The sequence below is a fragment of the Pelodiscus sinensis genome, unplaced genomic scaffold (assembly GCF_049634645.1).
Source record: "Pelodiscus sinensis isolate JC-2024 unplaced genomic scaffold, ASM4963464v1 ctg35, whole genome shotgun sequence".
In the NCBI taxonomy this organism is placed as follows: domain Eukaryota; kingdom Metazoa; phylum Chordata; order Testudines; family Trionychidae; genus Pelodiscus; species Pelodiscus sinensis.
Window position 1 is genome coordinate 5,555,861 of NW_027465908.1, and position 27,263 is coordinate 5,583,123.

A 27,263-nucleotide genomic window follows, 5' to 3' on the forward strand; every position below is an offset into this window, starting at 1 on the left:
ACTTCAACGCCAGAGTTGGCAGAGACCATCACAGTTGGCCATCCTGTCTAGGACAGTTTGGTACAGGGAAGATGAATGAAAACGGACAGCGCCTCCTTGAACTCTGCTCCCAACATGATCTCTGCGTAACCAATACCTTTTTCAACGTCAAACCCCAGCACAAAGTTTCGTGGCGACACCCAAGGTCGAAACATTGGCACCAGCTTGACCTTGTCCTCACCAAACGCAGCCGTTTAGGTAGTGTCAGGGTGACACGCAGCTACCGCAGCGCAGACTGTGATACTGACCACTTGCTCGTGTATAGTAAGGTGTACATCCAGCCGCGAAGATTTTTTCGCTCCAGAAAGGAAGGGAGGCCACGCATTGACACTGGTAAGACTCGTGACCGTTCAAAAGTATGCGAGTTTGTCCAAGCACTTGAAGAGGCCTTGCCCCGTCAGCAAGAGATGGGAACAACTATGGGACGCTATTTATGATACTGCGATATCTATCTTTGGGAAGAAGACAGTCAAGTCTGCTGATTGGTTTGAAGCCCACACTGAAGGGCTGACGCCCCTGATTGAGAAGAGGAGACAGGCACTGGCTGCATACAGGTCCTCTCCCAGTGAGGAGAACGTGCAGGCGCTCCGGTTTGCTCGCAGTCAAGTGCAGCGGGTTGCTCGGCGGTGTGCCAACGATTACTGGCTCCAGCTCTGCTCCAAGATTTAGCAGGCCATGGACACTGGTAACATGCGAGGAATGTACGATGGGATCAAGCAGGTCATTGGTCCATCACAAAGGAAGACTGCCCCACTTAAGTCGGCCACAGGCGAGATTTTGAAGGACAGAACCAAGCAGATGGAACATTGGGTGGAATACTATTCGCAGCTGTACACGAGAGAGACCGTAGTTACAGAGAGAGCCCTGAATGCCATCTAACCTCTGCCCACCACGACTGAACTTGATGCTGAACCCACCATGGAAGAACTTAGCGACGCGCTAAAAGCACTTTCTTCTGGAAAAGCCCCAGGGAAAGATGGGTATGTCTACACTTATTAACTAAGCTAATTCAAACTAACGCGTCTAGAACTAAAAACTAGTTCGAATTAGCGTTTTGCTAATTCGAACTAGCATGTCCACATTAAGTGGACCCTGAACAGGGCTTAAGGATGGCCGGAAGCAGTGCCGGCAGGGCATCAAAGGAGGACTTAGAGCGTGGAGATGCTGTCTCAGGCTAGCAGAGGGCTGCGCTTAAAGGGACCCGACCCCCACCTCGGACAGACAGTTCTCAGGGGTGCCCTGCTTGAAAACCAGTCCTGGCTTGGAGTGCCCGGAGTGCCCACACTGGGCACATCACACCACTCGGCCATCAGCCCGGCTGCACTTGCCGCAGGCTGCCATCTGGGGAGAGGGGGCAATTGGGGGGCTGCAGGAGAGCTTCCACCCCCAGAAGCCCGCAGAGCCAGCCCAGTCCTCCCCATCAGGGGCTCGTACCCCATTCCTCCCTCACCTCCTTCCACTTACCCCTCCCTAGCCCCCCTTCCTGATGTACAAAATAAAGATAAAGTTTCTTCCAACATTGACTCTGTCTTTATTGAACAAAACTGGGGGAGACTGGGAAAAGGAGGTGGGAGAGGGGAAGAGAAAGGCTGGGAGAGGGGAGGGCAACTAACATGATCAGGGGTTGGGAACAGGTCCCAGATGAAGAGAGGCTACAGAGACTGGGACTGTTCAGCTTAGAAAAGAGGAGATGGAGCGGGGACAGGATAGAGGTCTCTAAAAGCAGGGGTTGGGTAGAGAGGGTGCATTCATAAAAGTTCTTCATGAGTTCCCATAAAGAAGGACTAGAGGACACCAAAGGAAAGGAATGGGTAGCAGGCTTGAAACTAGTAAGAGAAAGTTGTTATTCTTGACAAAGCAAATAGTTAACCTGTGGAACTCCTTGCTGCAGGAGGCTGTGAAGGCTACAACTAGAACAGAGTTTAAAGGGAAGTGAGATCAAGTCATGGAGGTTGGGTCCATGGAGTAGTCTTAGCCAGGGGGTAGGAGTGGTGTCCCTGCCCAAAGTTTGTGGAAGACTGGAGAGGGATGGCACGAGACAAATGGCTTGGTCACTGTCTTCGGTCCATCCCCTCCAGGGTCCCTAGGGTTGGCCGCTGTGGGCAGACAGGCTACTGGGCTAGATGGACCTTTGGTCTGACCCAGTACGGCCATTGTAAGCTCAGGGCTCAGGGTCGGGGGTCTCAGTGGACCCCCTTGATTTTCATGCACACCTGCTCCTGGGTGTCCAGGCTGGCAGCTCTCCTGCCCTAGCCAGCCACTTTCCTGTGCCTAGTGCGGAGATCATGGACGAGGTCCACGATGTCCGCACTAGCCCAGGAAGGTGCCCGCCTCTTGCGGTCCCGGGCAAGCTCCCGGGAGCCGCCAGCCTGGTCCCGGGAAGAGGGGGTGGGCTGGGGGACATCGGGTGGGTGGCTCTGTGCCGTGCCAGGTGCAGGGTCTGCTGGCTGGGTGCTGGCAGGCTTGCACCTGGCACGGGCACCGTAGCCAGCCCGTGCCCCTTTAAGGCTAGTGTAGCGCCTATGAGTGTTAGTTTGAACTAACGTCCGTTAGTTCGAACTAACATTGTAGTGTAGACATACCCGATGGTATTCCCTCGGAAATCCTTAAATGCGCTAACGGTACCCTAGTCTTAGAGCTGTATGGAATACTCTGCCAGTGTTGGAGAGAAGGCAGCGTACCGCAAGATATGAGGGATGCTAACATCATTACTGTCTACAAGAACAAGGGTGACAAAAGCGATTGCAACAACTATCGCGGCATCTCCCTTCTCAGCACCGTGGGGAAGCTATTTGCACGTGTTGTCCTGAAGAGGCTCCATGTTCTTGCAGAGAGAGTCTACCCTGAGTCTCAGTGTGGGTTCAGAGCTGAACGGTCCACCATAGACATGGTTTTCTCTGTTAGGCAACTACAAGAAAAGTGCAGGGAACAGAACAAACCTTTGTATGTTGCTTTCATCGATCTGACCAAGGCATTCGACCTTGTCAGTAGAAAAGGTCAGTTTGCGATTCTGGCTAAGATCGGCTGTCCTCCAACTCTGCTCAGCATTGTTAGGGCCTTCCATGATGGCATGAGGGGGACCATCATATACGATGGATCCACATCCGAACCCTTCGAGATTCTCAGCGGAGTGAAGCAGGGGTGCGTGCTGGCTCCAACACTGTTTGGCATCTTCTTTGCAGTTTTGCTCAAATATGCCTTTAGAACTGCTACAGAGGGCATCTTTCTCCGCACGAGAACAGAAGGCAACCTCTTCAAACTGTTGAAGACCAGGGTGCTTACGAAGCGTCTAAGGGAGTTCCTTTTTGCTGTTGATGCAGCTATTGCTGCTCACACTCAGCAGGAACTGCAGTCACTCATAACTCGCTTTGCAGACGCATGTATGGAATTCGGCCTCACAATCAGCTTAAAGAAGACCCAGGTGATGGGCCAAAGCATGGGTAACGAGCCATTGATCAGTGTGTTAGATTATGAACTGGAAGTCGTCCATGAGTTCGTGTACCTAGGCTCTACGATCTCGGACAACTTGTCATTTGATAGCGAGATTAACAAGCGCACTGGAAAAGCCGCCACAACGTTCTCCAGGCTGACGACGAGAGTATGGGCCAATAATAAGCTCACTGTACACACCAAGGTGCAGGCCTACACAGCCTGTGTTTTGAGCACACTGTTGTACGCCAGTGAAACATGGATTTTGTGCTCAAAACAAGAGCAGCGGCTCAACACACTCCACATGCGCTGCCTTAGGTGTATACTCGGTATCTCATGGCAGGACAAGATCCCCAATAGCGCAGTGCTTGAGAGGGCGGGCACTGTCTCCATGTTCACCCTTCTCAAACAGAGGCGTATGTGCTGGCTTGGCCATGTCTCATGCATGTTGGATGGCCGAATACCAAAGGACCTTTTCTTTGGCGAACTGGCGTCTGGAAAGAGGCCGAAAGGGTGACCTAAATTGCGCTATAAGGACACGTGCAAGCGTGACCTCAATGCTCTATCAGTGCAAACACCTGGCATTTGCTCGCCTTAGACAAATATGCCTGGAAACAGGGAGTGAAGGAAGCTCTTGCTATGTATGAAACTACCTTGGTGAAGGAAGCGGAAGACAAGAGAGCCCTCAGGAAGATCTGTGCCCGTGATACCAGAGCGACATCTGCCTACTGCTGCTCACTGTGCGGAAAGGACTGCCAGATTGCACAGACACAGACACAGAAGATGCTGCTCGAATCAGTCCAACAGGGGCGCAAACCCATGATCCTTCGGGATCGAAAGATGCCTACAATTACGATTATGCCCTAGCAGGGGTACCGGCGCCACCCCTTAGAGCGCACGCCACGAGAGCTGTGGCAGCCTCCACCGCTTTCATGGTGCAGGTTCCCAACCTGGACATCTGAAGAGCCGTGACATGGTCCTCTCTCCATACCTTCGCCAATCACTATGCGGGAACACATCAAGCGAGGGAAGGCACTGCCCTGGGCAGGGCGGTCCTCCACTCCTATGTAGCTTCAACATCTGGCACTCCTCCATAGGTTCTGCTTTGGAGTCACCTAATTGGAATGCACATGAGCAATCACTCAAAGAAGAAAGAATGGTTACTTACCTCGTAACTGTGATTCTTCGAGATGTGTTGCTCATGTCCATTCCAAATCCCTGCCTGCCACCCTTTCTCCGGAGTATATAAGAGTATGTAAGAAGGAACTGAGTTGGTGAGGGGGCCAGCAGGGGTATATATGGGCTGATGTTGGGGGCTCCCCACTGGCCCTAAAGGTACTGCTAAGGGAAAAACTTCCAATGACACACCTAGTTGGAATGGATATGAGCAATACATCTTGAAGAATCCCAGTTACGAGGTAAAACAAAAAAACAGGACTGTGTAGCAATTTAAAGACTAACAAGATGGTTTATTAGGTGATGAGCTTTCGTGGACCAGACCCACTTCCTCAGATCAAATAGTGGAAGAAAATTGTCACAACCATATATACCAAAGGATACAATTAAAAAAAAAAGTGAACACATATGAAAAGGACAAATTAAATTTCAGAACAGAAGGGGGATGGGAGGGGGAAGGTAAATGTCTGTGAGCTAATGATATTAGAGGTGATAATTGAGGAAGCTATCTTTGTAATGGGTAAGTAACTGTTCTTTCTGGAAGAATCCCCCCTAAACACGTATTCCATCTTTTAGGAACATATAGTCATGTCTGTGAACCTCATTTCCTTTCCAAGTTGTAGTTACAATGGGTGAGATGAAAATTCAGATTAGAAAACAGTACTTGAAAACTAAATGGATACAGTTTGTGAACAATGCTGTTTTATTCCTTAATGGGGGGCACATTCTTCAATAGGCTTTATTGAGGGCTTGAGGAGCAATATGAGTTATTGGATCAGAGGAGAGGACTAAACATGATGCTTTAGAAAACCTTCTCCCCTCAATTTGGGGTTAATCTAAGAAGATGTCTTTTTGCCTGTTTTCTTCTCCAGGTATGGTATGCTGCCTCCTATGCAGAGTTCGTGAACCAGAAGATCCATGACATATCTGAGGAGGAAAGGAAGGGTAATTTGTTTTTATCTCTTTCCTTCTTCTCTGTGGCTGCTGTATTAAAAAGAGGTGTCTGACTTTATAATAGTGGTCCTGATCCTTCAGGCAAAAATTCAAATAGGAATTTTACCTATGTAAGAGCAACAGTTTCGGACCCTCCATTTGCTGTTATAGATGCTAAAATCATGGTAATTTAGCCTCATGTTTAAGGGCTTCAGATAATTACCAGAAGGGTGGGCAAGAGATTTCTCCCACATATTGAACTATATTACTAGGGGCTGCAGAAGTGGGGGTTGCTTTTCTCTGAAGCATCAGGTGACTGATGATGGTAGAGTTCTGTACTTGGAGTACAGTGGAAGAATCCAATATGATCTATCTGTGTTCCAGTTGTTTTTCTGGGAAGTTTTGTTGGACAATGTAAAATACAACAAAACATAACCTATGGTAAGGAAAACATCCCCAGTAGGCAACCTCCTGTCTCAAATAATTTCTTCAAAGTCTCAAAGAGGTTTAACCACTTATATAAACAAAATGATTTTTGCTGTCTTTTAAGCCAAGCTTAAATTTCTAGGTATTTTTGGACTGTATTTTAGTAATTATGTATTTGAAAGTCTTATGTGTTGTTTAGAAATGCAACTTCATATAGGCAATTTGTTAGGAGATGGAATTGGGGGCAATGTAAATATTTAATTTCTCCGGATCTTCAACATAAATATTCCTCAATCCTATTCACTACCTTCCTCATTTTTCTGCTATCGGCTGATGTCAGCTTGTAGACCAGGGGTGCTAAGAGTGAAGCCTGCAAGCCACGTAGAGCAATAGAGTAGATTGATGGCAAGACACAATCTTCAGTATGTAAGTGTGGCCTACAGAGACGACTGGGGACAAAAGGGCTTGGAGAAAACTTGAGATGTTTAATTGTTGCTGACTGACATGCTGTCATTGATACTTCCAACTTGATATAGTTCTCCGAGACCAAGAGAAGAACTGGCCATGTTATGAATGCAATCGTCGCTTCATGAGCTCAGAGCAGCTCCAACAACACCTCAACACCCATGATGAGAAGCTGGATTTCTTTAGCAGGTATTTATCATTACACAGAAACTGGGTATCCCAACTCTCAGCAGTGAAAGGTGAATCTGAAAAAGTCTAGCGTTACTATTATTATTTATATAGCACTGTAGATATGCGTGGTGTTTTACAGAATTAGAAAAAGAAAGGGGCGCTGCCCTGAGGAGTTGACAGACCTACTCAGACAAACCTGGGACAGGAATGTAGGGAAATATCAGTGGGGACGTGATTGACATAGGTGACTTTGTATAAGAAATGGTTTAAAGGAGGAACAGAAGGGCACTTATATGGGAAGAAGGGGTACAATCCTGTCTCATTGAAGTCAGTTAATGTTTTGCCATTAACCTCAACAAAGTCAGGATTTTAGCCATTTGGATACTTATAAAAATTACCCTGGCCTCTTGAGTCTACAGAATTCGGCTTGAAATCTCAAGAGAATCAACTTTCTAATGATATTTTTGATGCATCAGTTTCCAGTTGGGTCAGAAATAGAAAGTACACAAACATCCAAAGATTACAAGTGAGAAAAGTAGCCACAAACATTTTAAAGCACAAAAGGTTTGAATCTATAAATGGGTAGCAGTTCAGCAGGGGCAAGGGAAAATATCCCTTATTTTTTCCAAACCTGATAGCCAGTTGCTTATTAGCATTTAAATGGCTGCTAAAACATCCACATAAGAAATTGAACCCCTCAGCTTGCTGTCTGACATCAGTAGAGAAACATCTTTCTTGGGACAGATGTTATGCTTTCAGGTTTTAATGTTTTCTAGGATGCCTGAAGGGCAGCTACTGGCTGTCACTGTAGAAGATTTGATAGGAACCAGTAGCTTCACTGCTTAACCTCACATATATTTGTTTGGCATGGCATTTTATTCCCATTGGGGTGGGATAGAAGTATGCAGCAACCAGAGACCCAGTTTTTGCTCCCAAGATTTCTTCACATTTTCTCATTTACTTGAGGCCATTATTACTCAACTGACTGGTTAGTTTAGTGGGGATTGCTTAGAAAAGGTTCAGGAAAAGAGTAGATTCCAAATCCATGTCCTCTTTCTCTAACTCGGAGCACTGTCTGTTCTGCAGAGCAAGAGGCAGAGGTCGCGGGAGAGGAAAGAGGAGGTTTGGGCCAGGCAGACGGCCAGGGCGTCCCCCAAAATTCATGCGCTTGGAAGTAACCAATGAAAACGGGGAAAAATGTGAAGAAGGAACACAGGTATACTTGGGGGAGTGGTGGGAAAAAAGCTCATCTATGATGTAATCTCGTGATTTAAACCTGTGTTATTTGAGGACAGAATGAGGCTGCTAGTTTTTATTTTCTGGCAGTCGCACCTGAGCCTGGGGAAAGCACAGTAATTTATTGCTAACTTGCACTGCTACAGTACTTGTTATCTCAAAGCAATTCACTGCTTATTGAGCAACAGTTATGGGATAGGACCCATTTAACAGTTCCATGGCAGCATAAACAGCTGTTTGGGGGGGGGGGGGGGACAGTGGAAAAGTCCATTCCAGTTGAAACTGCAGTGGAATTTGGCTGGGATACTAGAGTCAGGTCTACACTAGAAACTTGCTATATAATAATGTTGGTTATGGGCATGATTCTTTACAGTATTTTTATACAGCAAAATGCCTTGGATGTATTTATACCAGTATAGAAGTCCTTTTTCTGATACCGTTTATTCATTTGGGGAACTTATATAAGCTATCCCTGCAAAAAACCCTCTTTTTTGCCAGAATGAGGTGCACCTCGTTTTGGAGGTGGGGGAGTGTTACTAGTATATCTGTGCCAATAAAATCTTTCTAGTGCAAACCAGAACTAGAGTTAATGCCCTTACTTTTATGAAAGGTGTCAGAAGTGATTAGTGATTCAGTTTTATGTCTCAGTTGAAAAGCGACATCTGGAGCCCTTTGGTGTCATGCCAAAGCATTGGTTCAGTACTGACTCAGAGGGAAGATTGCATATGCTGCATACAAATTTTAATGCAATGCTTTGGAAGAGCCAAGTCTACATAATTGGGGACTCCCTGACTCAGAAGAACAGAGGCATATCATCAGAACTAATCCAAAGAACAGAAGGGAGTTGCAGTATGGGATGCGGACCTGAAGGTTCTAATGAACGGAGGAGCTTGGTTCTCACTGGAATGTATTAAGGAAGACTGTGCTAGGCTGGGAAAGATGCATAAAGAAATGGAGGCTCAGGTGATCTTTAGTGGGATTCTGCCCATCCTTAGAAAAGGAGAGCAGAAGTGAGACAAGATTAAGATGACTAACATATGGTTCAGGCAATGGTGCTACAAGGAGGGTTTGTCCATGGGAAAACCATTCTCATGGGAAGAATTTCACCTGCTCACGGATAATAACAGACTTCAAGGGTGGATACTTCAACTGATCAAAAGAGCTTTAAAAAAGGAATTCAAGGGAGACAGCTCCATGCCAGATTGTAATATTGTGTGGGAAGAAAATCAAGCAAAGGAGGATACGGCAGTGGAGAAAAGAACAAGAGAGGGTTTGAGAATGGACAACATTCCCACTGACAGTAACAGTCAGGTGATTCTGGCAGAAAAATGAGTATACCTAATTTGGCAAGAAATCTGTGCGAGGTCAAGCAGAAAAAATAAGGGTGTCTGTACAGCAGTGCAAGAAGCCTAGGTAACAAAGTGGAGGAAGTAGAGTGACTGAGTGTGATAAATGTGTGGAGGGAATGGTACAGCAAGGTTGCCTATAAAGGCATATGGCCTATCCACAATCACTATTAGCACATACCATAGAACTCTAACCTTTATTATCCAGCTTTCCCTATGAACCGAACAAGCAGTGGACACGGGTCCAAAAGTGAGCTCTTTCCTGTGGCCACTAGATGGCACTGCAGCTTCACACTTTCCCCTTATCCCCTTATCTGAATTTTTGATTATGCAATCTGGCCCTGATCCCAGTTAGATCAGATCAACAGGGTTCTGCTGTATCTCCAACAGCTGGACATGGGACACTAGATAAGGAGGGCTCTGAGTCACTACAGAGAATTCTTTCCCAGGTGTCTGGCTGGTGAGTCTTGCCCATATGCACAGGGTCTAACTCAGTGGTCACCAACCAGTAGATCAGGAGCCTCTGACAACTGGTAGATCTTGGAGCCTCTGACAGGTAATCTTGACTGATTTGGCCAAGAGGCTGTCAAGTGCAGCATGGCAGCTGCCCCTATCCCCACTGCTGCGCATCTCCCGCCCTTTGCCTTGGAGCTGCCTCTCCCCCCAGAGCCTCCTGCTTTCTGTGCAAAGCAGAGAAGGGAGAGGAGGGGGCACTGATGTCAGGTGCCCCCCTCCCACTCTATATTGTGTCTCCACAGAATGGATGGGGGGACAACAGGGCTTGGGATAGAGGGAGTTTGCTGGCTGCTTTGGAGAGTGGGGCAGGGCCAGAGTATGGGCGAGCCTACTTTAGCCCCACTGCACCACCACCCAGGAGCCACCTGAGGTAAGCAATGCCCACCTGGAGCCTGCTCCGAATCCCTGCCCCAGTCAGGTACCCCCCCAGGCCCCTGGACCCAAACTCCTGCCCAGAGCCTGCATTTTGAACCCCCTCCTGCACTCCAATTCCCTGCCCCAGGCTTAGCTCAGAGCCCCGCTATCACTCCAAATCCTTTGGCCCAAGGCCAGATCCTGTACCCCAACCCTCTGCCCCTACCTGGTGAAAAAGACAGAGGATGAGGGAGGATGGAGTGAACAGAGGCAGGTGGCCTCAGAAAAGAGACATGAAAGAAATGGGGCAAGGGTGTTTGGGTCTGAGGTAGATCCTGGATCGCATTTAAATTCAAAAAGTGAGCTTGTGCTTAAAAAGGAGACCCCTGGTCTAACTGATCATAGGATTTGCAGTCAGGAAGGAATTTCCACCTACGTCAGACTGGAGGGTTTTTTCTTTCCTCTGCAGCACGGGGCATGGGACACTTTCTGCTTTGCACTAGAGCAGGGGTGGGCAAAAGGGCCTCTGTGGGCTGGATCTAGCCCACCAAGCGGGTTGATCCAGCCTGCAGAGGCCCTAATGCCAGGCCAATTAGGGCCTGGGGGCAGGGGAAGCACACCAAGTTTCCTCTTCCCTGCCAGGAGCACATAGCACTTGGAAGTACATGCTCCTGGCACGGCGGGAGGAGACTTCATGCTGTCCCCTGCCCTCAAGCCCTGATTGGCCTGGGGGCGAGAGGAGCACATGAAGTTTAGTCTGCCCTGCCCCCGCCCTGTGAGGAGCACATGGCACTTTGAAGGAAACTTTGCGTGCTGCTCCCACCCCCAGGCCAGTCAGAGCTTGGGGGTGGGGAAGCGTGTGAAGTCTCCTCCTGCCCTGCCAGAAGTATGTGGCACTTCAAAGTACTATGTGCTCCTGGCAGGGCGGAGGAAACTTAGTGCACTTTCCCCGCCCCCAAGCCCTAATTGGTCCTAATTGGCCTGGGGGTGGGGGAGTGTGTGAAACCTCTTCCTGCCATGCCAGGGACATGGGTGCTTAGTGGGAAGGAGGGGGCAAAGGGGCGCCCCCACTCCCAGACTAATCATGGTTTGTGGGTGGGGAAGCCTGGAAGCATCCTGGTTCCGCCCCCTCCATTTTAGGCCCCGCCCTGGCCAAAAATTATTGCTCACTCCTGCACTAGAGTAAATGGTGGATGCTGTGTAACTTGAAGTCTTTAAATCAAGGTTTGAGGACTTCAGTAGTTCTATCACCTGCGATTTCAGGAGGGCAGCTTTAGATAATCATAATGGTCCCTTTTCGACTAAAAGTCTGTGAGTCTAAGGGTACCATGTAGATTAGTGTACTCGAAAAAGGGAAATGAAGCGGCAATTTAAATAATCGCCGCTTCATTTACATCAAAATGGCTGCCGCGCTGTGCCGATCAGCTGTTTGGCTGCACAGCGCGGTAGTCTGGATGCTCCGCGGTCGACAAGGGAAGCTCTTGTCGACTGCCCCAATAAACCTCATTCCACGAGGTTAAATCGCCGCTTCATTTCCCTATGTTTAGAAATCTCATCTACATGGCTCCGTTGTTGGAGCCATGGAGCCTAGACATACCCTAAGTACTGATTAGGAATAGTGCTAGTTATCCTAGCTGCTCCATGTCAACTCTGAGGACACCATTGCTAGGGAGAAGGGTATAGCAGAGCATCTCATTTAGGAGGCTTTCAAACTCTGCAGCCACTATCTCTGTGGTAGAGTTGGAGAGTTCCCATTACACTGTGGAGCACAGGAAGAGAGACCTGATGCTCTCCTGTCTCACATGACTTCTGCTCAGTGCTGTGAGTTATCCATTGCTTAAACAAATTATCTTGCCCAGCTTTTCATAGATTTGAAAGTCAGAAGGGGCTATCATCCTCATCTAATCTGACCTTCTGCACAGAACTTCAATCAGGAATTCCTCATCAAGTTCAGCAATTTGTGGGAATTTACCAACCAAACCAGGATTTGAATCCTGGATCCTCAGATTAACAGTGTGTACTCAACTGAGCATTCGGGGCTCATAACTGGATGCATCGTTCCTCCTTGCAGCTTTCTTTTTCTCCTCCTCCTCCTCCAGCTGTGATTTGCCAGGACACTGCTTGAGTTTAGATGCCCTTGGCTCTCCACTTCATGTCTTTCATCTTATCGTATTTATTTTGTAAGCAGTTAATGTAACAATCAATTATTTTTCTATAGTTTATTGGAATCGTCTATCCTAGAATATTTATTGGAATCTGTCGGAGGAGAGTGTGCAGTTTGGAGAATTCTGCTTCTGACTCCCTAGGAGGCCCCCTCTTCTGCACTAATTCAGATAAACAGAAAAGCAGCTCTGCTGTGAAACACATGTAAACTACACACACTGGTTGTTTCTACTGCTGCCTGGAGAGGTGGAAAGTGGGAGTCAGATAGGAAAATAAACAGGGCATAATTGTATGTCCCAGTGTCTTACTCGCAGCTTCACCACTCCCATTAGTGTGCTGGTTAGGGCAAACTTTGAATGTGAAAACAGAATATTCCAATTAACTTGACAGTTAATTTGCACGAAGGAGGGAGAGACCCTCTGTGTTCCCCTGTGGCTTCAACTACACTAGGGATTTGTTCTTAAAATTTTTCTTCCCACCATCGCTAACAGGTTCACCTCCCTTGGTGACAGCAGTGGTAGGACATTAATGTACATGGTGGTTAGAACATGGGCTTCCACTTGCAGCACCCCCAGCCCTTCTGCTCCCAATGATGCTACCAGTGGTGGAGGTGAACTGCTGTCAGTAATGGGAAGTTTTAGAGGAAAAAGGCTGGTGTGGCCCAGTGTCATGAGTTCAATCATTTTAAAACATGAACAAATCCAGTCACCTGCCAATTGAGTATTATTAGAGCCTTTCTCACTGCCTGTGTGATTTGCCATTTCAGGACTTGCTGCATTTTTCCAGCAAGGGGCAGTTTGATGAGGCTGGACAAGCCACACTGAATGGGTTGGAACAGCAGGAGCAGACGTCAGTGCCACCAGAGACCCAGTCAGCACTGGATCAACAGCCACTGCAACTTCAGCAGCATCATGATGAGAGCCCGATGCCTACGCAGAGTACCATGACCGCAGACGACATGAGGCGAGCAAAGCGCATCCGAGTAAGTGAAGATGATAGTGGATCATGCCCTCTTTCATCCTCTCACTTTGCTTTAGCCAACGGAAGGCTTGGTTGGCTAGTCAGGTATGGCTGGTCTTTTGCTCCAGTATGATGTCTGTCTTCAAACCCCAAACACAGCATCTCTAGCTCAGAGAATTCCCTCGCTCAGAAAGTAAGACAAACCTAATGCACGAGTCAGTGTCACGTGAAATACTACTGAGATTTGGTCACTAATTGGACCTGATTCAATTCCAACACAGTAATTCTTTCATAGAAACATAATCCATCCAAGTTGGCAGGCAGCAGTGCTCTGAACAGCCATCCAAATCATGGTGCTGGGGCATGAACTAATGGCCTGTTCAGAACACCATCTGTCTGTCTTGCAGATCGGTTGGCTTTAGAAGTTATTGCCAAAGAGGCATTATGTCCATTCATCCCGATTATGATGATAAAGATTTTTTAATGATAAAATTCTTTCTTGGAGAAGGAAGCCTTCCTTCAGGAGGCCTGTGCTGAGAACTTTGCATGCCAACAGCAAACACTTTGAACCTGTGCTCTGTGGCAGCTGAGAAAACAGTTTTTTTCCACCATGTGTGGGAGGAAAATGATTTAGGCAAATAATCCTCGAAGCCATGTAATTGTATGATTGGTTTATTCAGCCTAAAATCTTTTTTCCCCTCCTCTATGTGTAAAATTGTGATTATAACAGGAAACAGCTGCAAACAAGTTGAGACTTCATTTTTAGGGGACGAGAGAAAGAAAGAGAGGATTAAAGGAAGAGACAATGAATGATTATTATAGGACAATCCTGAACCACATATGTGCCAGCATTGATGGTGTAATTTAACAGATACAGTGACTTAACTAAGTGTAGAATTTGGCCCAGTCACATTAAAAATGAATGAGTGTGAAGCTTATAAAATGGTTGGCATCTGGGGGTCAGTATTTTGTGAAGTGGTCTTTTTTTTGATCTTTCTCTCTGTTGAAAACACTAGACATGTAAGTAAGGGTTTATGTAAGGCCATCAGACAGCTGTAACCAAAGAACACTGGGAACATTGCTGGTAGGAGCAGACAGTGGTGGTCAAATTCAGATGCTGAAGCTCTTCCAGTAAATAGCATTGCACCTGTTCTCAAGTGTGTATTGATTCATTTGCATATGATGGTATAACTTCTGTCCTACAAGTTGCAGCCTTGGATGTATGGGGAGAGGTAGTTTCATTATAATTACTGGATTTTAAAAGGTCTGAAGATCTCAGGCTTGGTTTGGAGGTAGCAGGGAGGAGATTGAATTGGTTGTTTCCTGGAAACTTGAGTTTGGGTCACAAGTGAGATGAGTGTGGTGGTTATTTATTCCTCAGCCACATGTTTGTATCACATATCTCCTCCATCAGCTCACTTGCAGATTGGCACATTTGGCAACCCTTGATTAGCAGAGCCGTTGAAAACATAGGTTCCTCAACTTAAGGGGCTTTGGAAGAATTGCATGAGGGATGGTTGCATAAAACATGCCTAGGCAGTTAGACTGTGACCAATGCTATCAGTCAACACTAGATTTTAACCATGAAAATGTAACCATGACAATTTGTCTGTAGTCTTCCAATGGGTATGTGCAATTCACTACACTTTTTTTCATCACAGCACACAATAGGAAACGTCATAAGCCAGCAAGGGGAAGCTAAAGTTATGGTTTCAGATGTGTAAACTGTCATTTACTTTTAAATAACAGGTACAAAATTTGTAGCTACCAATTGGAACCTTGGACCTAGGGCGCTCTAAGTCACCACCATTTCTTAGTTAGGATTTCTTATTCAAACTTAGCACATACCCTGACCTGACTATTGAGAAGCTATGTAAGAAACATGAAAGTAAATTTATAGAACCTCTTCTGCCTTTCTAAGAAAGGAATAAAGCATGAGGTTATGGTAGAACTGCTCATCTTCAAGCAAACAATTGCAGTCAAAGATGTAAAATAAATAATTGTCATGAAGAGGCTTTACATGATTATTACAAACCTTTATTAGGCACAAACCTCAGTTTTACTATGTCTCCTTCTGTTAGACTCTGAAATTAAACATATAATCAGGTACCATGGGTGTATGAGCAATATTAAAAAATAAAACGTCTACAATAATCAGTCATTTGCATCCTCAGTGTATTAACTTTAATTGAGGGCACCTTTTTCAGTGAATAGACATTCTTTTGAAATGATAGGCAGGTCTTTTATAACTACAATCAAGGGGACCAATGGTCTTTGCATTTTAAATTTAGCTAACAGAATATGACTTATGCATTACAATACCCAGCAAATGATAAACTAGCTTATAATGGATACTTGCACCATTGCATTAGGGTGTATATCATCCCGTAGGATGCAGACTCTTGAAAAGAATATAGTAATAAACCCATAGATGTGCACGGCTGTGTCCAGGACAAGGCAATGCACATGTAGGGCTTGATTCAGCCCCTGTTATAATCACAGAACACTAGAACTGGAAGGAGACCTCAAAGGGTCATCAGGTCCAATCCCCTGCCCTCATAGCAGGACCCAGTACTGACTAGATCACCCCTGATAGATATCTATCTAACCTGCTCTTAAATCTCTCCAGAGATGGAGATTCCACAACCTCCCTAGGCAACTTATTCCAGTGTTTCACCACCCTGACAGTTAGGACATTTTTCCTAATGTCCAACCTAAACCTCCCTTGCTGCAGTTTAAGCCCATTGCTTCTTGAGCTATCCTCAGAGGCCAAGGAGAACAATTTATCTTTCTCATCCTTGTGACAGTCTTCTAGATACCTGAAAACCCCTCTCAATCTTTCCCTTTCCAAACTAAACAAGCCCAATTCTTTCAGTCTTCCTTCACAGGTCATGTTCTCTAGACCAGTGGTGCGCAACCTTTTTCCCGGTGCAACCCCTGGGAAAATTTTGATTGAACAAAAAACGTGTGGACCCTTTAAATGCCACTCTGCTCACCTGCTACTCCCCCTGCCTTCGCTGTGTATATGCCGAGCTGGGAAAAAAATTGTGATATTCCCCACCCCCCGGGCGCGCACCACTTCTTTAGAATTTTAATCATTTTTGTTGCTTTTCTCTGGACCTTCTTCAATTTCTCTATGTCTTTCTTGAAATGTGGTGCCCAGAACTGGACACAATACTCCAACTGAAGCCTAATCAGTGCACTGTAAAGCAGAAGAATGACTTCTTGTGTCTTGCTCACAACACACCTGTTAATGCATCCCAGAATCATGTTTAGGTTTTTTTGAACAGCGTCAGACTGTTGACTCATATTTAGCTTGGGGTCCACTATGACCCCCATATCCGTTTCAGCAGTACTCCTCCCTAGACAGTCGTTTCCCATTCTGTACGTGTGAGACTGATTGTTCCTTCCTAAGTGGAGCACTTTGCATTTGTCCTTATTAAAATTAATCCTATTTACCTCAGACCATTTCTCTAGTTTGTCCAGATCATTTTGAATTATGACCCTGTCCTCCAAAGCAGTTGCAACTCCTCCCAGCTTCGTTCATCTGCAAATTTAATAAGCGTGCTCTCTATGCCAATATCTAAATCATTGATGAAGATATTGAACAGAACCAGTACCCTGCGGAACCCCACTTGTTATGCCTTTCCAGCAGGATTGTGAACCGTTAACCACTCTCAGAGATTAGTTATTATCCAGCCAGTTATGCACCCACCTTATAGGAGCCCCATCTAAGTTGTGTTTGCCTAGTTTATTGATAAGAATATCATGAGAGACCATATCAAATGCCTTACTAAAGTCTAGGTATACCATGTCCACCGCTTCTCCCTTATCCACAAGACTCGTTAGCCTATCAAAGAAAGCTATCCAATTGGTTATGACTGGAAAGATTTACATTGGCTTCAATGAGTGCTGGATCAGGTCCACACTGAAGGAAGTACTTAGATATATCTGTCACTCTTCTGTTGGGTTTCTTGTTTACAGCTTTTGGCATTGGTTTGCCTTTGTAGTTCTAGAACCTGTTGCCAGAAGTATACATGTGGAGAGACATCTCCTTTTTGAACGTGTTTCATGAAGTAAATAATTTTCTTGAGACATTTGTTATTGTTTTAACTTATGCAGTATCACATGCTGAAGATTGAAAACTGTCAGAACAGTGTTATAACAGCCAGTATAAATGTAGGGCTTCCATCTGGAAAGCACTTGTCAAAATCAGGACCATCCTGCATATTTTCAGAAGGTACAAATCTGCTTACCAAGAAGGCTACAATGCTTTGACTACAAGTTATAGGGAATGGCTTAATAGTTTAAATTTCTAGTTGGAAACACTCAGACTCACTGGGTCCGATCCTGATAAGGTCAACACATCCCTTCAGTCGTCTTCTATAGAGTTCATGGAGTTTTTACTCTATGAAAGACTTGTCACCAAAACTTAAAACACTGAGATCCTGCATGTTTTGTGTGGACATAAGAGTCCATGGGACCCTTTTTGTAAGAGTAGGGTTTGACAGACTGACAGTATCCTGGATAAACCTTATGGAATTAAGATAAACATTTGTGAGTGAATTTAAACCTTGTTATATAATATCTTTGGGGTCCATTGTATGAAAAATGCATTTGTTTATGGGTTATTATGGAGTTATATAACTGCTGGAGGAGAAGGTGGATGCAAACATAATTCCTCCAGTTATCAGCCCTTTGAAGCCACCCCGTGGAAAGGTTTGGATATACTAGTTCAAACTAGGGATATTAAGTAGCGGTTAATTAACTAATTGAGTAGTTGATGTAATTTTCCATTGACTACTCGACTAGTCAATGGTGGGGGGCACTCGCTACCCCAGTTCCGGCTTTGCAGTTTAAATGTAGTAGGAGCCGGACACTCAGGCAGCCTGGCTCCTACTATATTTAGGACTCATCTAGACTGCATTCCTCTCTCGAAAGAGGAATATAAATGAAGCAGATCGAAAATTCAAATGAAGGGCAGATTTACAAATCTCATGCTTCATTTGCATAATTGCTTCCAAGCGCTTTTTCGAAAAAGGGTTTTTGGGGAAAAAAAAAACCTCGCAGTGTAGACAGGGTTCTTTCGGGGGGAAAAAACCCCTTTTTTGACAGAACCCATACTCCTGAAAAAATGAGGTGTACAGATTCTTTTGAAAAAGGGGATTTTTTTCGAAAGAACCCCATCTAGACTGCAGCTTTTTGGTTTTTTTGTTTTTTTTTTTAAACCCCTTTTTGAAAAAAATGTTCATTTTGATTATGCAAATGAAGCGCGAGATTTGTAAATCTGCCCTTCATTTGAATTTTCAATCTGCTTCATTTGCATTCACTCAACTGTGACATAGGGGATTACAAAAATCATCACGCTTGGCCAAAATAAATGCTTTCTACCCTGTGTTGCAAAGCATTGTGTTTGTCAGTTTCCACTGTCTGGCCGCATTTGAAAAATGCTGTATTTAGATAGGCCTGATCCTGAAAGTTGCTTCATGTGGAGCCATGCACTCAATGCAGAGCAGCATGTAGGACAGAGGTGCAGTTTGTAAAGTGTGGTAGAATCCTGCAGGCTGAAAGGCACAACAGAAATGTAAGAGATTATTAAATTCTCAGGTGTACCGACCAGTAGGACAGCACTTAAATAAATCACTGTCCCTTACTTCCCAGCAATCTGACCCTTGCATCCATAACTTCTTTATTTTCCCATAGCTGCCATCTCTTGCTATGCATATTTCATTCTCACTGAGACTCTACGGGATTCGTTATATAATTTTTAATAAACACACCTTCTGAGGAAAGATGAATGGCAATACATCTCAAAGATTATCTGTGATTTCCATCTTTGCCTTTTAACTCCCTGCCTAACTTATTAGCTGAAGGACAAATCCTGAAATCCCTGCTTGGTCCTTACTGAGGCAAAGCTGTCATTTGGGGGAGTTTTGCTTGAGTACAGACTGAGCTAGGACTTCCAGATCTGGCCCTGACTGACAGTGACCCACAGAAGACTGATTACTGCCAAAGTCAAGTCTTCTGTTTTACGGTCCATTTCATAACATAAATATTTTTCTCTCCCCCAATGCTGCCTGCTCAGTTGGAGCTGCAGGTAGGTTTTTTTTTTTTTCCCTGTGTCTAACAGAACAAAATGAAATTGCCTGCCATGCCATTTTGTGCAACTTTTGCTTACTATCACTAGATGGAATCTGCCTTGTTGATGGTCTTGTGCTTGTTCTTTTGTATACAGAATGTGTACAAACCTGAGTGTCACCCAATAACTATGTGTTGGCATAGTTTCTCTTCGTCCCCTTCAGAGGGACTGATCCAGTGCAAGAACTATTAACAATTAACTCTTTAAAAGATATTTAAGTGAATCATCCCAAACTTTAAGCTGGGCAGATCAATGGGCAGATCTTGTGGATAAAGTACTATCCCTCGGCTGCCTGATTCAAGTCTGTCTGGTGCGCTTCTAGTGGTATATGTTAGGGTATGTCTAGACTACATGCCTCTGTCGCCAGAGGCATGTAGATTAGGCTACCCGACACAGTAAAATGAAGCGGCGATTTAAATAATCGCTGCTTCATTTAAATTTACATGGCTGCCGCACTGAGCCGACAAACAGCTAATCAGCTGTTTGTCGGCTCAGGGTGATAGTCTGGACGCGCGGGTGTCGACATCAAAGATATTTGTCGACCACCCAGGTATGCCTCCTGGGATCAGGTTTACCTGGGTGGTCGACAAATACCTTTGATGTCGACACCCGCACGTCCAGACTATCGCGCTGAGCCGACAAACAGCTGATCAGCTGTTTGTCGGCTCAGCACGGCAGCCATGTAAATTTAAATGAAGCGGTGATTATTTAAATCGCCGCTTCATTTTCCTATGTCTGGTAGCCTAATCTCCATGCCTCTGGCGACAGAGGCATGTAGTCTAGGCATACCCTTAGTCTTCAGTGACATTAGTAGTTTGGTAGTGCAGGCACCACAACAATTTATTTTAAAGCTGCCTGTCTAGTTCTTTTAATTCCAGTTCTTCAGTCTCTCTCTGTAATTGGGGGGGGGGGGGGGAATTCCTTTGTAGAAGAATGGCTATTTTTAAATCCATGAGTGAATGACTGGGTAGATTAAAATGTTCACCTACATCGTATGTGTGTTACCATTTCTGTTGTCTGACAGTCTCTGCAACAAAAGATTAATGGACACAAATCAGATATCAGCACTGTGAGTCAGCAATTCTGGGTTCTGTTTCTGCCCCTGACTCACTTTGTGGCTTTGGGCACATCACTTCACCTTCCTCTGTCTGCAAAGTAGAGATAATAGCACCTCCTGGCAACACCAGGAGCTGAAATTTCTCAGTGCAAAGTGCCTGGAGATCCTTGTCTGAAAAGAGGGCTAGGGGATTACAGACCAGACAGTATAACTTTGATACCTGGAAAGAGACTGGAACAAATTAGTAAATATTCAGTTTCTAAGCATCTGAAGATTAAGAAGGTTATATGCATGGAGTTGTCAAGAACAAATTCCAAACTAACCTCATTTTCTTCTTTGAGAGGGCTATAGTCCTACTGGGTAGGGAGAAACTGTAGAGGTGATATATCTTGATTTTATTGTGGCTTTTGACACAGACCCACGTTACCTGCTCATAAGCAAACTAGGGAAATGTGATCTAGATGAAATTACTAAAAGGTGGGTGCACAACTTATTGAAAGACTGTAGTTATCAATCATTCGCTATCAGACTGAGAGGGTGTATCCAATGGGGTTCCTCAGGGGTCAGTTGTGGGTCTAGTACTGTTCAGTATTTTCATTTAATGATGTGGATAATGGAGTGGAGAGGATTTTATAAAATTTTCAGATGATATCAAGCTTGGAGTTGTTGCAAGCACTTTGGAGGACAGGGTTAGAATTAAAAATGACTTTGATAAATTGGAGAATTGATCTGAAATCAACAAGATGATGAAATTCAGTAAAAACAAGTGCAAAGTAGTTCACTTAGAAAAGAAAAGCAAAATGTATAATGATGAAAGGGGGAATGACTGGCTAGGTGGTACCATTGCTGAATCTATAGCGCATCACAAATTGCATATGAATCAACAATGTGATTCAGTTGCGAAAAAGACTAATATCACTTTGGGGTGCGATATATGTAAGACATGGGAGGTAATTGTCCTGCTGTATTTGACGTTGGTGAGATCAACCCTGGAGTATGTGTCTAGCTCTGCATGCCATATTAGGAAAGAGAAGGAAAAAATTCTAGAGAATACAGAGAAGAGCAACAAAAATTATGAGGTTTAGAAAACCTGACCTATGGGGAAGGTTAAAAGAATTGGACATGCTCAGTCTTGAGAAAAGAAAACTGAGGGGAGGATCTGATTAACAAACTTCAAATATGTTAAGAGTTGTTAGAAAGAAGACTGTGATTAGTTCTTTATGTCCACTGAAGGTAGAACAAGAAGTAATGGGCTTAAATTGCAGCAAGGGTGATTAAGGTTAAACCTTGGGGGAAATCTTTCTAATCACAAGAGGATAGAATCATACAATCAAAGAAAATTGGGATTGGAAGAGATCTCAGGAGGACATCGAGTCCAACCCCCTGCTCGAAGCAGGACCAAACCCAACTAAATCATCCCAGCCAGGGCTTTGTCAGGCTAGGCCTTAAAACCTTCTAACGATTCCACTGTCTCCCTAGGTAATGCATTCCAGTGCTTTACCATCCTCCTTGTGAAATAGTTTTCCCTAATATCCAACCTCTAATCCTCTCCACCAGCACACACACACTGCAAGTATTTAAGCTCTGAAATAGGCTTCCAAGGGAGGTTGCAGAATCCCCATCTCTAGAGGTTTTAAAGAACATGTTGAACAAACACCTATCAGGGATGGTCTAGGTGTACTTTGTCCTGACCCAGTGCCAGCCTTCAAGCCCTACATTTCTATTAACCTATTAAAAGTGCTGTAGAATTTTGAGATATTATTGTGTCTTAAAATAGAGACCAAACACCTCAAAATTTGATTCTATAACAGAACAACATGCCCCTATTATAAGCATAACTCCCAATTCCAGTGGCACTCTGGACTTCAGCTAAATTAATGACTGGTGTGTCTAAACATTACAAGTCCTCTGACTGAGACTAGAAATCTTCCATATACCATGGGATGGTGTCTGAAATTACATGGGAAAGGGAAATGTGTATGTGTGTTTGCGCACAGATAGATTCGTAGAGGTTAGGTCCATCAATGGCTATTAGTCAGGATGGGTAGGAATGGTGTCCCTTTTCTGTCTGGAAATGGATGACAGGGGAGGGATCATGTGAGGATTACCTGTTGTGTTCCCTCCCAGTGGCATCTGGTATTGGCCGCTGTTGGCAGACAAGATACTGGGCTAGGTGGACCGTTGGTCTGACCCAGTATGGCCGTTCTTATGTTCACATATCTGTATATATAATATATATATTAGCATTTTGTGGTTTTCTATATACAATTGCTGTTATGTTTCTCTTTTACTGGAAAGAATGGATGGGTTTCCTCTTTACTGATTAGACAGTGGAGAGAATCATTCAGATTCTCTTCATGTGTTTGTAGCCCAGTACTCCAGAATAACTTCTGAGGTGCTTTGAATTCTGACAGAGCAGCTTTGAAACTTGCTTCATCAGTATCTGCTGTTTGACACTTACTCAAGAGTAGAAGCACTTGCCAGCCAAGACACCTCGTTAAGAAGAGTGGAGATGGTTTTAACCAGGAAATTGTGTTCTCTAAGGGTATGTCTACACTACCCCCCTAGTTTGAACTTAGGGAGGTAATGTATGCATACCGAACTTGCTAATGAAGCCCGGGATTTGAATTTCCCAGGCTTCATTAGCATAAAGCCGGCGCCGCCATTTTTAAAAGCCGGCTAGTGCGAACCCCGTGCCGCGCGGCTACACGCGGCACGGACTAGATCGTTCGGATTAGAAGCCTAATCCGAACTATCTGTACGCCTCGTGGAATGAGGTGTACAGATAGTTCGGATTAGGAAGCCTAATCCGAACGATCTAGTCCGTGCCGCGTGTAGCCGCATGGCACGGGGTTCGCACTAGCCGGCTTTTAAAAATGGCGGCGCCGGCTTTATGCTAATGAAGCCTGGGAAATTCAAATCCCGGGCTTCATTAGCAAGTTCGGTATGCATACATTACCCCCCTAGTTCGAACTAGGGGGGTAGTGTAGACATACCCTAAGACTGTTAATTGTAAAGCATTCCAGTAACAAGCATGTTCAAGCACAGTGACTAGCAGCGTTGTAGCACTGCTTCCATGACTAGCATGGATGTGGATATAAAAAACAAATATCAGAGAAGCTGAGTGGAAAGGAGACAACAGTTAACATTGAAAGGAAGATCCCTGTCCTGAAGGAGTGTAAAAATTTCTATATCACCACAAGAGAAATTGCAGAGTTCCCAAGCCATTTCAATCTTCTGCTCTATAATATTGGATTTCATATTTGTCAGTGTAGTCCACTCTCATATGCACTGTTAGCCAGCATAAAAAATCTTTGACCACTACTGAAATGCAGGGCCACAGAGCAACAAACTATTTCCTCAGGTTGCAAATCTAGCTGTGATTGCTCTTACAGCTGCACAGAAGAGGTCAGGAGCTGAGAAAGGCTTCATTGGATGTGTCTGATACAGTGGTCACCAACCAGTCGATCGGGATCTACTGATAGATCTTGAAGCCTCTGACAGGCGATCTTGACTGGTTTGGCCAAGAGGCTGTCAAGTGCCGGCACTTCAGCTGCCTTCCCCCGCCCCCACTGCTGTGCAACTCCTGCGCTTTGCCTTGGAGCTGTTCCCCTCTCCCACCCTGTATTCTGTCTCCACAGAACAGGGGTGAGGGGCACAACAGGGTTTGGGATGTTTGCTGGCTGCTTTTGAGAGTGGTGCAGGGCAGCTTAACCCCACTGCACCGCCACACAAGAGCCACCTGTGGTAAGCATGTCCAGCTGGAGCATGCATCCTGAACACCCTCTTGCATCCCAAGCCCCTGCCCTAGCCCTGAGTGCTCCTAGACCCAAACTCCCTTACAGAGCCTTACCCTGACCCCACTCCTACAGCCCAAGTTCTGCCCCAGGCTCAGCTCAGAGCCCTTTTCACACTCCATATCCCTTAGCCCAAGACCAGAGACTGCACCCCAACCCTTTGCCCCTGCCTGATGAAAGGGAGGAAGAATGGGGGAGGGAGGAAAGATGGAGTGAGCGGGGGTGGGGCTTTGGAAAAGGAGGTGGGGCAAAAGCATTTGGGTTTGAGGTAGATCCTGGATTGCACTCACATTCAAAAAGTGATCTTGTGCTTAAAAAGGTTGGAGACCACTGGTCTAATGAATAAGGTAGGAAAAGGAAGGGAACAGCAGTTGTTGCATGTAGAAAGCAAGCAAGCAAGCAAACAAACAAGCAAACTAACGTAAGTTAATTTAAAAATGCATACTTGAGTTTAATGTCTAAATGTTGTAATAAATAAAAAGGCAATTAATGTTTGATTCGGTATAATCAAATACCTATGATTGGCCCACAAAATTCTACCAACGCTCTTAGCTTTCCAACACTCTGTGTGTGTTCACTTGTCTACATCATTCTCAAATCTGTACACATATGCATTTAATGGGAGAATTGTGTGTGAACCTTACAAGATACTACATGTTGCTGTTGAAACTACCTCCCTCACCCTGCTCTCATGTCTTTGAGACCCCATTCCTCTTTTTTACTAATACTGTGATGGTTTAAGTTAGCACAGAGATCCATTTGAGTATCTACATCCAGTGTTGTTATTTTGAGGTCAGGCTAAACCACTGCTGAAGAGCTCTCTGATGCTTCTTGTTGCAAAAACTGAAAGGCTGCAGATTTCCAGAGGCTCTGCTAACAGACAATGCACATGAGTAATTGTGAGATGCCTCGATGTGTTGGCTAATCTAGAAATATAAATACACAGAGCCTTGTCCTGAGAGATTAGTTGTAGATGTCTAGCACATCTCATGCTCAAGTCCACCCTTGAGAGGAGAGAGTGAGTTTGTGTTAGAGAAAAATTAAATGTCCAAATGTGTTTGGAGCATGGGACGGGGACTCAGGACTCCTGAGTTTTGTTCCTGGCGCTGCTACTGTCTCACTCTGTGACATGAGGCAAATCTTGTAACTGCTCTATGCCTCAGTCTCTTCTTCTATATAAGGGTACGTGTAGTCTACAGGCTTCTGTCGACAGAAGTTTTGTCGACAGATACTGTTGACAAAACTTCTGTCGACAAAGAGCGTCTAGACTACATTGGGTTCTGTCGACAAAGCAAGCTGCTTTGTCGACATGGTAGTGTAGACGCAAAGGACAGTTTACATGCAATAACACCTTCTGTCGACAGAAACTCTGTCGACAGAAGGTGTTATGCCTCGTAAAATGAGGTTTACCAGCGTCGACAAAACTGCTGAGTTCTGTCGACGTTATGTCGACAGAACTCAGTGATTGTGTGGACGCAGGTATAGTTTTGTCGACAAAAGTGGACCCTGTAGTCTAGACACACCCTAATGGAGATAATATATTTCCACCCCAAAGGGGTCTTTTGAGATCTAACTACTCAATATCCTGGCTCACTGGCCTTTGACATTACTTGTATGTAAAATCTGCGTGTGATGATAAACACTGATGTTTTCCTTGGGTATGTCTTTCAGAATGCAGCTCTTCAGCATCTGTTTATCCGAAAATCCTTCCGTCCCTTCAAATGCCTGCAGTGTGGGAAGGCGTTCCGGGAGAAGGACAAGCTAGATCAACACTTGCGGTTCCATGGGCGGGAAGGGAACTGCCCTCTGACCTGTGACATCTGCAATAAGGGCTTTATCAACAGTGGTGCTCTTGAAAGTCATATGAAGTTCCACTTGGACCAGAAAACATATTCCTGCATTTTCTGTCCTGAATCTTTTGACCGGTTGGACCTGCTCAAAGATCACGTGGCAATCCACGTCAGTGATGGTTATTTCACCTGCCCTACCTGTAAAAAGCGCTTTCCCGATTTTATCCAGGTGAGTGCCATGGTGATCACAAGCAGTGGCTTCCAGGCCTCTGGCACATGTAATGCTTCTCAGTACTGTTTCCATTCAGGGTAATGCATGCCAGATTACAAGATGAGTGGGATCAGTTCTTGGAGGGGAAAACTGACAGCATGGCAGGAAGTGGTAACATTCTTTTGTAGATGGCACTTGTCCCTCAGAGTCAGTAGTGAGCCAATACCCCAGCATGGCACAGTGTTGTTGGTACAGTCTTTTGGACAACATGAAACAGAATTCTTGATTGCATATGATTGTTCAAGATGCATGGCACAACAGGTTTTTCCCTCTTGCTGGATGCAGTACACATCAGAATGTATACCTACTTGTCTCTAACTGCTAAACTTACCTATTCAACTGTTTTATGTATTTAAATCCCATAGTCTTTTTTTCAGGAGTAATGCTGTTGACTCCAGGATGGTAATTCCAAAGCATTTCACTATGTTCCACTTCCCTAAATTCCTCTTGTAGATTCAGTCAAGTACAATATTCCTCTTTATTCCCACATTCCAAACAAGAAGCAGCTGCATTTGAGTGGTGGGTGATGTAACCTCTTTGTGCAATTTGTGGGGCCCTTCTAGATCAGTGCTGGGCAAAAGGCTGTCAGTGGGCTGGATCTGGCCTGCCAAGCACTTCCATCTGGCCCATGGCAGCTCCCCGCTCCGCCGCTCTGCATTGCCTGAGAACCACAAGGGAGGCGCAAGCCCTTTCAATTTCTGCTATTTAAAGGACTGACAGGGTATGTCTACACTACCCCGCTAGTTTGAACTAGCGGGGTAATGTAGGCATACCGCACTTGCAAATGAAACCCGGGATTTGAATTTCCCGGGCTTCATTTGCATAAGCGGGGAGCCGCCATTTTTAAAACCCCGCTGGTTCGAACCCCGTGCAGCGCGGCTACACGGGGCACGAACTAGGTAGTTCGAACTAGGAAGCCTAGTTCGTGCCCTGTGTAGCCGCGCTGCACGGGGTTCGAACCAGCGGGGTTTTAAAAATGGCGGCTCCCCGCTTAT

The 27,263-nt window shown here is 45.1% G+C and overlaps 1 protein-coding gene across 5 annotated transcripts in view; it reads left to right on the top strand.

Annotated features, from left to right (window-relative positions):
* LOC142824491 (PR domain zinc finger protein 10-like) overlaps window positions 1-27,263 on the top strand; it is a 105,819-nt gene that overhangs the window by 45,082 nt on the left and 33,474 nt on the right. For all 5 annotated transcript variants that reach the window (XM_075916507.1, XM_075916506.1, XM_075916505.1 and 2 more), the window contains exons 9-13: window positions 5,517-5,589; window positions 6,540-6,657; window positions 7,726-7,855; window positions 13,021-13,236; window positions 25,879-26,226. In XM_075916507.1, the coding sequence (XP_075772622.1) occupies window positions 5,517-5,589; window positions 6,540-6,657; window positions 7,726-7,855; window positions 13,021-13,236; window positions 25,879-26,226 (885 nt within the window). The remainder of the gene's footprint in view (window positions 1-5,516; window positions 5,590-6,539; window positions 6,658-7,725; window positions 7,856-13,020; window positions 13,237-25,878; window positions 26,227-27,263) is intronic.